Raw genomic sequence first — 15,558 nt, 5'->3', positions numbered from 1 at the left:
GGTATAAGAGGTGGTGATGCTAAACAGAAATTGGCCCAACGAGAATGCCGCCGGATCACAGTGTTAAATATATTGTGAACCACCAACGTCAGAAACACTTCATTGTACAATGAGGGACCCTGTGCCAATGCCGTCGCCCAAGAGTCGCCCAACAGTGGGCCCACCCACCTGTCCAGGCAAATGGCATTTGCATGGGTGCTTGCGTCAGGTGGTGACCACGTGTTAGGGCTAGCGGAACGCACCAAATGATAAGACAGATAGAGTATGGTGCGTTCGCAGCCCGGGGTCCACCGTGCAGAGATGGAACCTGCTGCCAAGTAATGACGGACTATATGGCGGTGCTCATAAGTATACACACGTGGGTTAAACTTCACCCAGCGTGAAGGACCGCGGTACCGCACATAGAGCGCGAGCAAGTAGTCAGCGAACTCAACCCCAACTAGGATTGAAGTCCGATTAGACCCTTGCTGGCACAACACCGCAACTGGGTGTGTAAGGAAACCAAATAACAATATTAAGGCACAAGAGTGCATGCGGTGCCGCACTGATGAACGCCACTAACCACCCAGGCTTGGGTAAGGAAAGCACAGAGGAAGTGCACGGCGCCGTACTGGCGGTCACAGCAACTGGACGCTGTAATGTGTGATTCGTGCTGTAGGATAAGTCGGGCGCTAGATAGCAACCATACACCTTCCGCGAACAGACTTTCAATAGGGTAGGGGTATCCAAGGATGACTTGCACTCACAACATACACACATTAACAATTGTACACTAGCGCATGGCCGTGCGGTCATGCGCAGTTTATATAGTTGCAGCACAGGAAGTGGCCACAGAAACTTTGCCCTTCCAAGACCTGCCAAGAGGACCAATGGAATGTGCTGCAGAGCCTGAGCACATGACCCTCGATCTCCAACGGGAGATCTTGCCCTGGGCATGCTCAGTGTGTGCAGACAAGGACTTAGTCCCAGAGAAGTCCGCTCGCTGCTGACCAGCACTGGCTTTAATGGCAGAAGCTGAAGAAGCAGCAGTAACTCTCTGTACAGAGTGAGACTGAGCAAGACGCTGGGACCGACGTCCCTGCTGAGCAGACTCCACTGCGGCTGGATAAGAATGGGAGACCGCAGCGGAGATGGCTCGAGATTCCCCCTGTACAGAAGTGGGAACTCGAGACCTAACATTACCCCCCCTGCTAGGGCCCCCCCCTCCTTGGGCCTCGCTACTCTCGAAGGCAGCAATGAGCTGTGGGGCCCGAATGTTTTCAGCAGGCTCCCATGACCTGTCCTCTGGGCCATAACCCTTCCAATCCACCAGATAGAACTTTTTACCGCGTACCACCTTGCACCCCAAAATAGCGTTCACCTCGTAATCGTCCGTAGACGAACCCGATGTCCCGGCAGATGACTCGGAAAACCGGGACATGTATACGGGTTTCAAGAGGGACACATGAAAGGTGTCGGTGATACCCAAGCGTGGAGGAAGAGCCAAACGGTAGACCACAGGATTAACCCGTTCGAGAACCTTGAAGGGACCCAAGTAGCGAGGAGCAAACTTAGTGGACTCAACTCGCAGCCTGATGTTACGGGCGGAGAGCCACACCAAGTCGCCAGGAGCAAAGGTCGGAGCGGGGCGCTGATGAACATCGGCGGAGGACCTCATTCTCTCCTTGGAAGCCCGAATGGCATCCTGCGTGTGGTCCCAAATGTCCCGTGCCTCCACAGCCCAGTCTGCCACCCTGGAGTCAGCAGAAGACACAGGCATGGGCACAGGAACACGCGGATGCTGGCCGTAATTTAGGAAGAATGGAGTCTGACCGATGGAGTCGGCTACGGCATTGTTAAGTGCAAACTCTGCCCACGGTAGCAAGGATGCCCAGTCATCCTGCCTGGCAGAAACAAAATGTCGTAAATATGTGACCAAGGTCTGGTTGGCCCTCTCTACCAACCCATTCATCTCAGGATGATATGCCGAAGAGAGATTCAACTCAATACTGAGTAGACGACAAAGCTCTCTCCAGAATCGAGACGCAAACTGGGGACCCAGGTCACTAACAATTTTGTCTGGCATACCGTGTAGGCGAAAGATATGTTTGACGAACAAGACAGCCAACACCCGTGCAGAAGGTAGCCGTGGAAGAGGCACCAAGTGCACCATTTTGGAAAAATGGTCGGTGATCACCCAGATAATGGTGCAGTTACGAGACTTGGGTAAGCCCACCACAAAGTCCATCCCGACCATCTCCCAGGGCCTGTCCGCCACCGGCAGAGGATAAAGCAAACCAGCTGGCCGTTGCCGAGGAGTCTTGTTCTTGGCGCAAGAGACACACGCCCGAACATACTCTGCGACATCACGAGCCATATGCGGCCACCAATATGTCCTCGCCAGTAACTCAGATGTCCTTTTGGTACCAAAATGTCCACCCACCCTGGACGAGTGTGCCCAAGAGAGAACCTCTGGTCGCAAACTGGATGGAACAAAAGTCTTTCCCGGGGGCACAGACTCTAGCGAAACCGGAGCCACAGTTCTCAAGCTCTCGGTGGGGACAATAAGCCGAGGCTCCTCCTCCTCCTCCGCAGATGACACAACGGAGCGAGAGAGAGCGTCGGCCCGAATGTTCTTCTCCCCAGAAAGAAAATGGAGGGTGAAATGAAACCGGGAGAAGAATAAGGACCATCTGGCCTGGCGAGAATTCAACCGCTGGGCTGTCTGCAGGTACACCAAATTTTTATGGTCTGTGAAGACTTGGAAAGGAAAACGTGCTCCCTCCAAGAGATGTCTCCACTCCGAGAAAGCCAATTTCATGGCTAGCAACTCCCTGTCCCCGATGGAATAATTCCTCTCTGCTGGTGAGAAGGTCTTGGAGAAAAAGAAGCAAGGATGCTTCCGACCTTGAGCATCCTTTTGGAAGAGGACTGCTCCAGCACCAACAGATGAGGCATCCACCTCCATGATAAATGGCTTATCAACATCGGGGCGATGTAGGATGGGAGCGCTAGCGAAGTGTGACTTTATAGAGTTAAAGGCCTTGGAGACCTCCTCAGACCACAATTTGGGATTCGCCCCCTTCTTGGTGAGGGCAACCAAGGGAGCTACCAAAGTTGAGAAGTGCGGAATGAACTGGCGATAATAATTAATGAACCCCATAAAGCGCTGCACCGCTTTAAGAGAATGGGGTTCCTGCCAGTCCATCACAGCCTGTAGTTTGGAAGGATCCATAGCCAATCTCTGGGCAGAGATGATGTAGCCCAGGAAAGGTAAGGACTCCTGCTCAAACATACACTTCTCCAACTTGGCATAGAGGGAGTTTGCCCGTAGGAGGTTGAAGACTTTGCAAACATCTCTCTGGTGGGAGTCAATATCTGGAGAGTAGATGAAAATATCAGCCAGATAGACTACGACCGAGGTGGAAAGCATATCCCGGAAGATATCGTTCACAAAGTCTTGGAAAACGGCTGGGGCATTACAGAGCCCGAAGGGCATCACCAGATATTCATAGTGCCCATCCCTGGTGTTAAAAGCCGTCTTCCATTCGTCCCCCTCACGGATGCGAATCAGGTTGTAAGCACCCCGCAGATCTAGTTTAGTAAATACCCTTGCTCCCCGAAGCCTATCGAAGAGCTCAGATATCAAGGGCAAAGGATACTTATTTTTAACGGTGATGGCATTAAGACCCCTGTAGTCTATGCATGGACGCAATTCCCCATTCTTCTTCTGCACGAAGAAGCACCCTGCCCCAGCAGGTGACACTGACTTCCTAATGAATCCTCTTGCCAGATTTTCCTGGATGTACTGTGACATTGCCTCCGTCTCCGGGAGAGATAGCGGATAGACTCGACCCCGGGGAGGCTCAGCACCAGGCAAGAGATCAATAGGACAGTCATAGGGGCGATGGGGCGGAAGGATCTCCGCCGCCTTTTTGGAGAACACGTCTGCATAAGACCAATACTGCTTGGGGAGAGAGGAAGGATCTGCGGGTACCTCTGTAGTAGCAACCTGAACGCACTCCCTCTGACACCTACCCCCACAAGATTCGCCCCATCCCAGGATTCTGCCAGAGGACCACTCGATATGAGGAGAGTGGTACCGTAGCCAAGGTATTCCCAACAGGACCTCATCAATTCCCTCAGGAATGACGAGCAGAGATATAATCTCCTGATGAGATGGCGACATGGACAGAGTAAAAGGGATGGTCTGGTGTGTTATCTGTGAGGGCAGTGTCGACCCATTCACCACTCATACCGTTACTGGTTGAGCTAGTATAACCAGGGGTATTGCGTGACGTTGGGCGAAGGCAGAAGACATAAAATTGCCCTCCGCCCCAGAATCCATGCAGAGCTCAACCGAGTGGGAGAATGAGCCTATAGTAATTGTCCCCTTAAAGGTACCGTCACACTAGACGATATCGCTAGCGATCCGTGACGTTGCAGCGTCCTCGCTAGCGATATCGTCCAGTGTGACAGGCAGCAGCGATCAGGCCCCTGCTGTGCTGTCGCTGGTCGGGGAAGAAAGTCCAGAACTTTATTTGGTCGCTGGACTCCCCGCAGACATCGCTGAATTGGCGTGTGTGACACTGATTCAGCGATGTCTTCACTGGTAACCAGGGTAAACATCGGGTAACTAAGCGCAGGGCCGCGCATAGTAACCCGATGTTTACCCTGGTTACCATCCTAAAAGTAAAAAAAACAAACAGTACATACTTACCTACAGCTGTCTGTCCTCCAGCGCTGTGCTCTGCTCTCCTCCTGCACTGACTGTGAGCGTCGGTCAGCCGGAAAGCAGAGCGGTGACGTCACCGCTCTGCTTTCCGGCCGCTGCGCTCACACAGACAGTACAGGAGGAGTGCAGGGCACAGCGCTGGAGGACAGACGGCTGTAGGTAAGTATGTACTGTTTGTTTTTTTTACTTTTAGGATGGTAACCAGGGTAAACATCGGGTTACTAAGCGCGGCCCTGCGCTTAGTTACCCGATGTTTACCCTGGTTACCGGCATCGTTGGTCGCTGGAGAGCGGTCTGTGTGACAGCTCTCCAGCGACCAAACAGCAACGCTGCAGCGATCCAGATCGTTGTCGGTATCGCTGCAGCGTCGCTTAGTGTGACGGTACCTTAACACTAGAAGTCCCAGAGAGGGGTCATTTGACATTTCTACCTTAGAAACCCAGAGAAGGGTCAAATGACCTAAAGGATTTTATCTATAGCTTATCTTATCTCTATTCACTGTCTTTTGTTCTGTAATTAAGGCCATTACTGTTGCACCACAGGAGGTTGTTTGCTGTTTTCCATCCAGTTTACCCATGTAGTTTCAAGTTTCAAGTTTGTTCTGTTCAGTTTATTGTATTTGATAATATAAAGACTATACATATTGTATTTAGTTTAGTATTATTTGTGCAAAAAAGCGCTGAAACAATTAATCATTTTGTATATATTTTAAATAGAGAATTAGAAATTTTAGAGCAAGGTACAGCTGTGAGTAATGACCAGAAGCATTTGTGTCTAAAGGTGCCTTCACACTGAGCAATATTGCAACGAGAACGACAACGATCTATGACGTTGCAGCGTCCTGGATAACGATATCGTTGTGTTTGACACGCAGCAGCGATCCGGATCCCGCTGTGACATCGCTAGTCGTTGCCGAAAGTTCAGAACTTTATTTGGTCGTTAGATCAGCCTGAATCGTTGTGTTTGACATGAAAAGCAACGACGTCAGCAACGATGAAAGGGGCCGTCGCAGCGTCTTGTTGTGGCCAGGTAGGCGTTATGCATTACAAAAGGAGACGCCTTTAAATTTAGCAATGTCGCTCGTAGATAGATACGCAATTATTTCGAAGATCCCAATATATTACAAATTACAAAAGGAGACGCCATCTGTCATAATGGCCTGGGAGATGGTGTGAACATTATTATAGTAATGTAATTATCACCATACTCCCAAATGCATTCCAAAGACAAAAGGTGATGCCTACATCACATTATTACATTGAAAAAGGCACCCCTTTACATTACATTACAAAAGGTGACGCCAACTGTCACAACAGCCTAGGAGGTAGGTGTGAACTTTACGTAAGGGCGTATTTACAATGCATCACTATTACAAAAGAAGACCCCTTTAAATCACATTATTACATTACAAAAGGTGACGCCATAACGTTATATATTTCAAATGGCTTTGTTGTTACGTCTCACTGAGAACGCTGATAGGTCACATCGGGGTCATGTGTACCTGCGTTCCGAAATATAAACCGCGACTTTACAACTTTTCAATCACTTGTGCGTACTCTGCCATCCACGAGCATCTCGTGTGCGTCTTGGTTCGAAATCCATCGTGTTCCTTCTCCATCAACTCGTGGGCGTCTTGGCTGTAACTTTTGAGCGACCTGTTTGTAGATCTTCAACTCTGCAGCGTTCTCAATTAGTACATCTACGGTGAGTATATCCTTGTGCTGTATTCATTTGCCATGCAGCAATACTAATTTATGTGTATAGAAATAGATGTATACTACATCTCAGCAGTGATTTTTTTAGAGCTTTCACGTTTATAACCAAAGACGCTTTAGCGTCGTAGTATTTCCCTTTTAAGTGGTAATGCAAACGATTTTGTAGTATGGTGTGTTTCACCAACATGAAATTGGCCATTGACAAAATAGCAACCAATAGAATTTACAAATTTTTCAACTCTCAAAATGGATAAAAATAGCCCTCATCCCATCCCCAAATGGTGGCTATGAGGAAACACACAAACGGCCCCCATCCCATCCCCTAAATGGTGGAAATAGTCCCACGGACCATCCCATACAAAAAATGACTGATAACAATAGGAACGGCATACGGCTCATCAAACTTTTATTTTTTGCTGTTTCTTAACTTTTATTTTTTTATTTTTTAAAGATGTCTACAAATGAGCAGGACTGTGTTCGGGCACTCATAGAGATGTACCGCTCCCTGCCCTGTTTGTGGAAGATAAAATCTAAGGATTATAGCAACCGTTACATGAAGAGAGAAGCGTATGAGAAGCTGGTGGCCGTCTACAGGGAGTATCATCCCACAGAGACCGTGGATGAAAACATTGTGAGGAAAAAGATCCAGGCTCTCCGCACAGTTTTCAAAAAAGAGGTCAACAAAGTGGAAAATTCTAAGAAGTCTGGGGCCGGAACTGAGGAAGTCTATGTGCCCAGGCTGTGGTATTACGACCTGATGGCATTCACTAGAGACCAAGAAATCCCTCGCCCGTGCCAGACTGTGACTAGCCTTTGTGAGCCATCGCCCGAAGATATCCTGCCTGAGTCTCCTGACGACCATGTAAGTAGCCCCAAGCTTCCCTTCTTGTAGCATGCCGTGTGTCTTGTATGTTTATGAGACTGCATGGCTTCCAGTAATAGTGAGTCACGTTGTTCATGTTTAATCCCCCTGATGATAACAGCTGCCACTTCCTGTGTCCGTAATTAACATATTGTGTCTTCCGCACATTCGTACAGTATTGCCGGCCAATGTAGTTCTGCACAGCTCTTTAACCCCTTTGTTTTTTAACCCAGGTAACTGTTCCTCATAGGTTCCAATGGGCATAGAGGTGTTTGGGGAGGTGTGGGCTCTCTAGGGCTGTGTGGCAGAGTCGTTTGTATGTTATTTATTTTAAATTTTTCTTTTTCATGTAATTGCAGGTGCCTCTGCAACAGCGGGAAACAACGGAAGCGAACAATGTCCAGTCCCCTCAGTCCTCCAGTAGCCCGTCTGTCGAGGAGCAGACATGTCCACTGCGCCCATCTAGAAAAAGAAAATCAACAGCAGCCACACCTGTGGATCTCCTGGCAGTGGCCAACAGCATCTTGTCCAAGCACGTCACAACCAAACTCTCCCCATTCGCATCCTTGGTTGAGGAACGTTTAAACAGACTGGATGATACCCAAAGATCTCACGCGGAGAGAATAATGTTTGACGTTATGAACGCGGCAGCCGCAGGAAAACTATGCGACACATCAACATTGAGCATTGACGTCCGTCAGCCCAGTGCCCATTTTTATTGGGGACACCAACAGGAGCCCATGCACAGCACTCCTGTCCGCAGACCTGGGCCACATAATTCTCAGTTCCGGACACCACCTGCACCCCCTTCTTTTGGTGACTTATCACAAGGACCTCCTATAGCCACGCACCACTACAGTGAGATGGACACTTACTACCAAAATTTGTAGTGTTGTAGTTTAAATAAATGAGACTTGTGTTTTAGATGCTCCACAAGTAATCCCCTATGCCTTCTCCCCTGCAGGCATCCTCCTGGCACCCGGTCATTAATCCCCTATGCCTCATCAACATTAAAAAAGTATTGTAATAACAAATAATAAAATTTTTAATACAAATAATAAAATTTTTGGTTTCTTAAATTTGTGTATGTACTACGTGTCTCTTTGGCTTGGCAATAAATGACGCCGCTGGTCAATATACTACGTTGCTGGGCAATATGCGACGGGGACATGCGAATGCTAGAATACCCAATACATTACCGTCACACATAACTATATTGTTAACGATATCGTTGCTTTTTGTGACGTAGCAACGATATCGTTAACTAAATTGTTGTGTGACGGTAATGTATGCTGGGAGATCATTGGTCGCTGGGGAAAGTACAGCACTTTTTGTGGTTGCTGAATCTCCCGCTGACATCGCTGAAACGGCGTTACACACAGCATGTGTAACGCCGATTCAGCGATGTCGTCACAAGAAACAAGGGAAACATTGGGTTAATAAGTGCAGGGCCACTCTTAGTAACGTGATGTTTACCATGGTTACCGTTGTCAATGTTTAAAAAACAAACAGTACATACATTCCCGCTGTATGGTCAAGTCCCTCGCCTTCGGCTTCCCGCACTGACTGGTGAGCGCCGTCCGGTAGTAAAGCACAGCGTTGACATCACCGTTGTACTTTACGCCCGGCGCTGAGTCAGTGCTGGAAGCTGAAGGCGAGGGACATGACTATACAGCGTGAATGTAAGTATGTATTGTAATTTTTTTTTAACATTTACAACGGTAACCAGGGTAAACATCGGGTTAATAATCGCGGCCCTGCACTTAGTAACCCGATGTTTACCCTGGTTACCCGTGGACTTCTGGATCGGTGCTCGCTGGAGAGCTGTCTGTGTGACAGCTCTCCAGCGACCAAACAGCGATCGACATCATTGTCGGTATCGCTGCAGAGTCGATGAGTGTGAAGGTACCTTTAGAATATGGTGAACATCTACTAATATATATATACACACACACATCAGGAAATCACTAGTGCATAGGATGCTGAAGACTCACAGGTTTCATATGATTGATACAGAAGTAGAGTATGTTCATAGATATATATGTTTATTGGTATGTATTGGTATGTATGTAAAATAATAAGAAATAACAAATAGATATATCGTTATGTTCACATTTATTACAGAAAAAGGAGTATCATGGGTCATCCAAAAATTGTTAAAAATGAGCACTTTTACACAAGAGCACTTGAACCCCCCAACAATATCATCCATAATACATGGTATAAGTTATGCCAACAGTTACGTTACAGCTGTTGATACTGCCATGGGACAGCCCCTGGCCCATTGAAAAAGTCAGAGTATTTGTCCCTGCTATTAGTTGCATCATCACAGTACCTTCCAGAACCCAGACTTTCCAAACCACAAACCCTGTGCGCGTCTAGACGCCATTCGCCCTGGGTTACATCTCCGTTACCCTGGTCCACAGAGTCTACATACTGTGTAGGGCTGTATGCAGTGGCATCACGGCGACGTAGAAAGTTGTGGAGGACACAACAAGCAAGCACCACAGAGTCAATAGACGTTAGTTTCATGTTTAGTGCTGTGTGGAAAACCCGAAATCGGTTTGCCATAATTCCGAATGCATTTTCAACAACGCGTCTAGCTCTTGAAAGTCTGTAATTAAAGATTCGTCGTTCCGGTGTCAGAGTCTTCTGGGAGAAGGGCTTCAAAAGGTTCGGATGCAGTGGGAAAGCCTCATCTCCGACAAAGACAAAGTTCATGTTTTCTGTTGTGTCACTGTTGGGCGGCAAGGCAAGTTTATTATTTTTCAAGCGTTCCCCAAAATCTGTGTGCTCCAAAACTCCTCCATCGGATACTCTCCCGTTAATCCCAACAGACACACTTATGAAATCATAGTTAGCATTTACGAGGGCCATGAGAATTATGCTGAAATATCCCTTATAGTTATAATAAAAGGAGCCAGAGTGTGGTGGTTGGGTGATGCGTACATGTTTGCCATCCAAGGCCCCACCGCAATTCGGGAACTGCCATTGCTCCTCAAATCCCCTAGAAATCTCTTTCCAGTCATCCGGGGTCTGTGGGAAAGGCATGTAACTGCGGTGTAAAACTGAGACAATAGCTTTGCATGTCTCTGGGATGATGACGCTGAGTAGGGATCGGGATATAGCTGCGCTGTAATGCAAGTCTTGCATAGACCTGCCAGTCGCCAGGAAACGCAGCGTGACAGCCAGCCTCTCATCCACAGGGACAGCTGCTCTCATCTGTGTATTTTGCCGCCTGATATAAGGTTCTACAGCTGCAAGTAGGACATTAAATGAGTCCTCCGACATTCTCAGGTAGTTACGAAAATCATGCGGGTTGTTATCCTGCAGTTCCCTTATAAGGCCCATATGGGACAATTGATTCCTCTTCTGCAGCCACTGTTTGGTCCACATGCGGCGCTGACGCTTTACACGATTGTTTCGCGCTTGAACCTCCAGCTGGTTGTGAGCTTCTACCAATAACGCGGCCGCAACAATCACAGGTACATCCGAATGAGACATGGCAACCTGAGAAAGGAAAAAAGAAAAAAAAAAATTACTACATATAATTTTCAAAACTTACACAAGACATCCAATACTGTAATGCATTCTCCGTTGCGTCACCGATGCTGCACCATTTGACAAAAATGTTAACATAGGATGTAAGGTACTATATATATATATATATAAATATATATATATATAGATATATATATATATATATATATATATATATATATATACACATACATACACACACATACATATATACATACACAGAGATATACATGGCTAATTGTAAGCAACGTTAACACAACAGCCATACCCCATAGATACCCTCCATTAAATGTACCATCCACTGAAACAAACAGGACGATGAGCGCTGCTGATTTATAACGGGAACGCCAAATAGTGACTTCTGGAGCCGACGTCACACCCGCGACGGTGTGCATAAATGGAGACGCTATAGCGTTGCGAATTGCGCGCCAGAACGGTAGAATCAAGGACCTCCTCTGGGCGTGGCTGGGTGGTGCCATACAGCGTCTCTCTTGCTAAAATGGCGGCGAGACAGCGATGTCCTCCTTTGGGGCAGACAGAGGTCCGCTTTTTTGTAAAAAAAATGGATGCCATGGACTATGAGGGCCGGGAGAGTCGCCCAGCACACCCAAATCTACATAAGAATGAGGTGTTGCGCCACATTGCCCAGAAGATGGAGCGGTGGTTCGGCATCCGGCGCAGTGCGCTGCAGCTACGCAAAAAGTGGGCCGACCTCCGGTACAAACAGCCACTTTATCTGGCAACGTTGCGGGCAGAGACCAGGCAAGGCAAGTAACAGTATAGTGTAATTGGGAGACACACAGTATCGGGAGGGGGGAATAGGGACACTCGCACTGCCGTGTGGCGCTTCCCACCTTCTATATATGTACCTCGATTTGGGGAGTTAAATTTAAATTTTATTCCTTTATGCCACTGGCCTAGGTTTGTTATTTGTGGGGGTGTCGGAAGCTCTGTACTTTGGTGTGTAAACATTGTGTTTCTTTATTTTTTGTGTATAGAGAGACAACGCCAGCAGAGGACTACAGCGGCCAGCAGCGTACGCCCACAGCCAGGGCCGTCACGTAAGTTACCCCTCATGTCTGGCAATTGCGATGGCGCCTACTTAATTTTTTATTTAAGTCGACAGCTCTGTACTTCTGGTGTCTAAACCTTGCGTGTCTTTTTTTGGGGTGTAGAGAGACGCCGCCGGCAGAGGACAGCACCCACTGCAGCCAGCAGTACAGCGGCTAGCAGCGGAAGCCCACAGCCAGTGTCGTCACGTAAGTTAACCACCCTTTTTTAGAATTTAATGACGACATACGGGCCATTAGTAGGGAGGTTAAATATTGTGTACATTACAGGTGCAGTAACCCCACCGCAGGCCACAACCCCGCCCTTTCAACACCCATCTTCCTCCCCCGGGTCGGCGTCATTCTCTCCAGCGACAAGCATTCGTAAGTGACAAAACCAGCGAGCGCTTCACCACAGTGAGTTCAATTGTTAACCAGATATGTATTTGCTTCCTTTCAGCAGCAGGAGCTGTGGCCCGAGCCAGGGGATGGGTGGTCAGCAGCTCTGCGGATGAGCAACAGGCGTCCCTTTTCCGTAAGTATTGAGAAAGTGGGAGGGGGTTATCGGTGGGATGTCACATTTGACAACGACTAAACGGACCCTAAAACATTGAACCTAAAAAAAGCCCTCTGGGGCAGTAGAAAATTGAGTGTGTAGTTACAAGTACCATTTTACAATAAACGAATTACTAACGATCATTACCAGCTATACGACCTGGTCGTGATCGTTGGTAAGTCACTGTGTGGTCGCTGGGTCGCTGTCACACAGAACGATTGCGTTAACAATATCGTTGCAACTTCACAGAAATCAAAGATATCGTTACAAAAATCGTTATTTTTGACGGTACGGTAAAATTGCTGGTTATGTAAACACATGCCACCGTTGCAGCTTTATCACTGTCCATTCTCCAACCTCTTCTATCACAGAACCGGACACCGTGAGAGAGCTGCTGGCCAAGCAAGACCGCCTGGAGCGGACAGCAGCGCTCATGCTGCAACAAGTACAGCAACATGGCCGCACGCTGCGACACCTCTTGAGGCGTGGGAGGTTCTGATTTTTTTTTTTTTCTTTCATTGTTTGGGATATTGTTCTGTTCCTTGTTATTTTTCAGTTAACAACATAAAAAAAGTTTGATTTGACACAATTATGTTTGGTTTATTGTGTCTATAGCCACCGGCAACACACCGTGCGCCAAGAAACGTCGCCACACACACTTTTTGGCCCACATAATATCTCCAGTAGTTAAAAATGAAAAGACTGCAGCTTGGTGTGTCTGTAGTATACAGATATGAGGTGGGCCAAAAATATTACATGCATCTCCATAATCACACAAATTGAGGGGACAATGGTTGTCACACGGTACATATCTATGCTCACCTGCCAGGTGTCAGAAATAGTGAATTCAGGAGCCTGTATATGTTTATCATGAATTCATTTTTCTGACACCGTACTTGATGAATATAGATAGCGTGACAGTGATTGTCTCTTGATCAAAAAAAAATAAGGTCAGTTTGTGAAAAAAAAAAATTTAGTTTACCAGTTGTGAGCTGTTTTTATTTACTTGCGGAGCAGGCCAGGGACAGCTAAGCCAAGGTAGACACAAAAGAGTTGGTTGGCCTTACCATATAGTTTGCGCAAAAAATGCTACACAGCGCCAAATAGTTTGCAAACTGCATCCGAAAGTGCCTCCATCTTGTGTGTCCGCTTACCAGATGCACAAGATAGCTGCCAGATATGTTTTATACATTACTATACCATATACTTTAGATAAGCATTGCGTCTAGCATTACTACACAGCCATTACTATACAAAAAAAAAAAATTGAACATACCGTTTATGAGCAATAAAAGAACCGATGAAGACGCCGGCAGTGGAGTACGGCGTTCCGAACAGAACGTTCACGGTAGAAGAGGATCGTAGCTGGAGAAGGATCGTTCCGGACAGGACGCTAGAAATGCAGGGAAAAACAGGCATACGCAGCTCTCGAACAATGTGAATCAATCGCTGTAGAGTCGCGGTTTATATTCTGAGACGCCGGGACGTCACATCCTGGGTGACACCTATCTGGGTGTCACCCACCTGGGTGACACCTATCTGACTACGCTGCCAATTCATCGGATCGTTAACCACTGCTGTTTGACGTGAAGCAAGCAACCAGCGACAACGATCCGTGAGTCGCTGTTACGTCACTGTATCGCTCCGGCATCGTTCGAACGTTGGTGTGTTTGACGTCTCTACAGCGATCTAAACAGCGACGCTCCAGCGATCGCCTTTTGGTCGTATCGTTGTCTATATCGCTGCAGCGTCGCTCAGTGTGAAGGTACCTTAAGGCTATGTGCACACTTTGCGGATTCCACTGCGGATTTTTCCGCAGCGGAATTCCAAAATCCGCAGTGAAAACCCGTTGCGGTTTTACTGCGGATTTATCGCATTTTTTACTGCGGTTTCTTCTGCGGATTTTCATCTGCAGTTTCCTATTGGAGCAGGTGAAAATCCGCAGGAAAGAAGTGACATGCTGCGGAATGTAATCCGCAGCGTTTCCGCGTGGATTTTTCCACAGCATGTGCACAGCGTTTTTTGTTTCCCATAAGTTTACATTGTACTGTAAACTCAGGGGAAACTGCTGCGAATCCACAGCGGTCAAAGGTACCGTTACATGTTACGATCTCGTTGACGATATAGTTAGAAATGTCACGTGATCACATCGTTCGTGCAATCAGTTTCACATCGTCCAAGAGGCGTCACATGCAACTATCTTGTTAACGATGTAAATTTTGGCTCCGCGTTAGCCTCATTGCAAATGTTTGCAGAACGATTTTTCACAATGGCAGGAATAGGAGAATTTACACCAAAATCGTTCATCTCAGCGTTACATTGAACGATGCTGCACATCTTCTGACACATAATTGGACGAGGATCGTAAGATTTGAGATCCTGACCTCAAATCTGCGATCAGCGATCCAACGATGTGTTCGTCCGATATCTTCACGTTACACGCAACGATGTGAAAACGACATTTCATGAACGACGTGATCATGTGACGTTTTCAAACGATATCATCAACGAGATTGTAACGTGTAACTGTACCTTTAGGCCTCAATCACACTAACGAAAAAAAATCGCAGCATGTTCATTCTTGTGCAAATTTGGCGCGAAAAAAATTCCCACAAGAGGACTGAAATTTTAGTGTGAAAAATATACAAAAGAACAACTGTTATTTGTTTTGATGCTTTTAATTTTTTTTTTAAAAACCAATAAGATTTTTTTTTCACTAAAGGGTTATTTCACACCAACATCAAACAAATAGTCACATTTTCAAGATGAGCAGTGTATAAGCAGCATGGCCAAACAAATGCGATAAAACAATGAACAAGAAAACAATATAATCAAATTATACAACAGGGAGGGATATTGGTGGAGGAGTGGGAAGAGGGGAGGGGGGAAAGGGTAAGGACAAATACATGGGGGTAGGGGAGTAAAGGAGCACGCATCAAAGGATGCTTTTTATTTTTGTTATAAAAATGTTAAAAAAATACAAGGAATAAAACAATTCCACACATATTTTCCATAGGCTGCAGTGGGGGGCTGTGTGTGTGTGAGTGGCATGTCATTGTGTGACTAGCATTTCAGCACTCACTCAGCAGTCTGTCTGAACATGTCGGAACATACCTGGCACT

The 15,558-nt window shown here is 46.9% G+C and overlaps 2 protein-coding genes and 1 long non-coding RNA gene across 3 annotated transcripts; 2 read left to right on the top strand and 1 right to left on the bottom strand.

Annotated features, from left to right (window-relative positions):
- Positions 1-5,494: 5,494 nt before the first annotated feature.
- Positions 5,495-8,370, top strand: LOC138638402 (uncharacterized). The gene is made up of 3 exons (XM_069727654.1): positions 5,495-6,418; positions 6,881-7,291; positions 7,651-8,370. Exons 2-3 carry the CDS (start codon positions 6,881-6,883, stop codon positions 8,179-8,181), a joined length of 942 nt encoding a protein of 313 aa, XP_069583755.1. The 5' UTR covers positions 5,495-6,418; the 3' UTR covers positions 8,182-8,370.
- Positions 8,371-9,389: 1,019 nt separating this feature from the next.
- LOC138638400 (uncharacterized) lies at positions 9,390-14,202 on the bottom strand. The gene is made up of 2 exons (XM_069727653.1): positions 13,713-14,202; positions 9,390-10,801 (listed from the first exon to the last, which is right to left on the bottom strand). The coding sequence occupies exon 2, from the start codon at positions 10,793-10,795 to the stop codon at positions 9,536-9,538; it is 1,260 nt and encodes a 419-aa protein (XP_069583754.1). The 5' UTR covers positions 10,796-10,801; positions 13,713-14,202; the 3' UTR covers positions 9,390-9,535.
- Positions 11,506-13,025, top strand: LOC138638401 (uncharacterized). Its single transcript, XR_011312496.1, has 2 exons — positions 11,506-12,415; positions 12,808-13,025. It is a non-coding gene; the product is annotated as an uncharacterized lncRNA (long non-coding RNA).
- Positions 14,203-15,558: the final 1,356 nt, after the last annotated feature.

This window comes from Ranitomeya imitator, chromosome 5 (assembly GCF_032444005.1).
Source record: "Ranitomeya imitator isolate aRanImi1 chromosome 5, aRanImi1.pri, whole genome shotgun sequence".
NCBI classification, from domain to species: Eukaryota; Metazoa; Chordata; class Amphibia; order Anura; family Dendrobatidae; genus Ranitomeya; species Ranitomeya imitator.
This window is presented reverse-complemented; position numbering and strand designations above follow the sequence as displayed.

Excerpts from the sequence above, each read along its gene's own strand:
- LOC138638402 (XM_069727654.1), top strand. The coding sequence starts at position 6,881 with ATGTCTACAAATGAGCAGGACTGTGTTCGGGCACTCATAGAGATGTAC. Across the intron at positions 7,292-7,650 it reads CTGAGTCTCCTGACGACCAT|GTGCCTCTGCAACAGCGGGA; the intron begins GTAAGTAGCCCC and ends ATGTAATTGCAG.
- LOC138638400 (XM_069727653.1), bottom strand. The coding sequence starts at position 10,795 with ATGTCTCATTCGGATGTACCTGTGATTGTTGCGGCCGCGTTATTGGTA.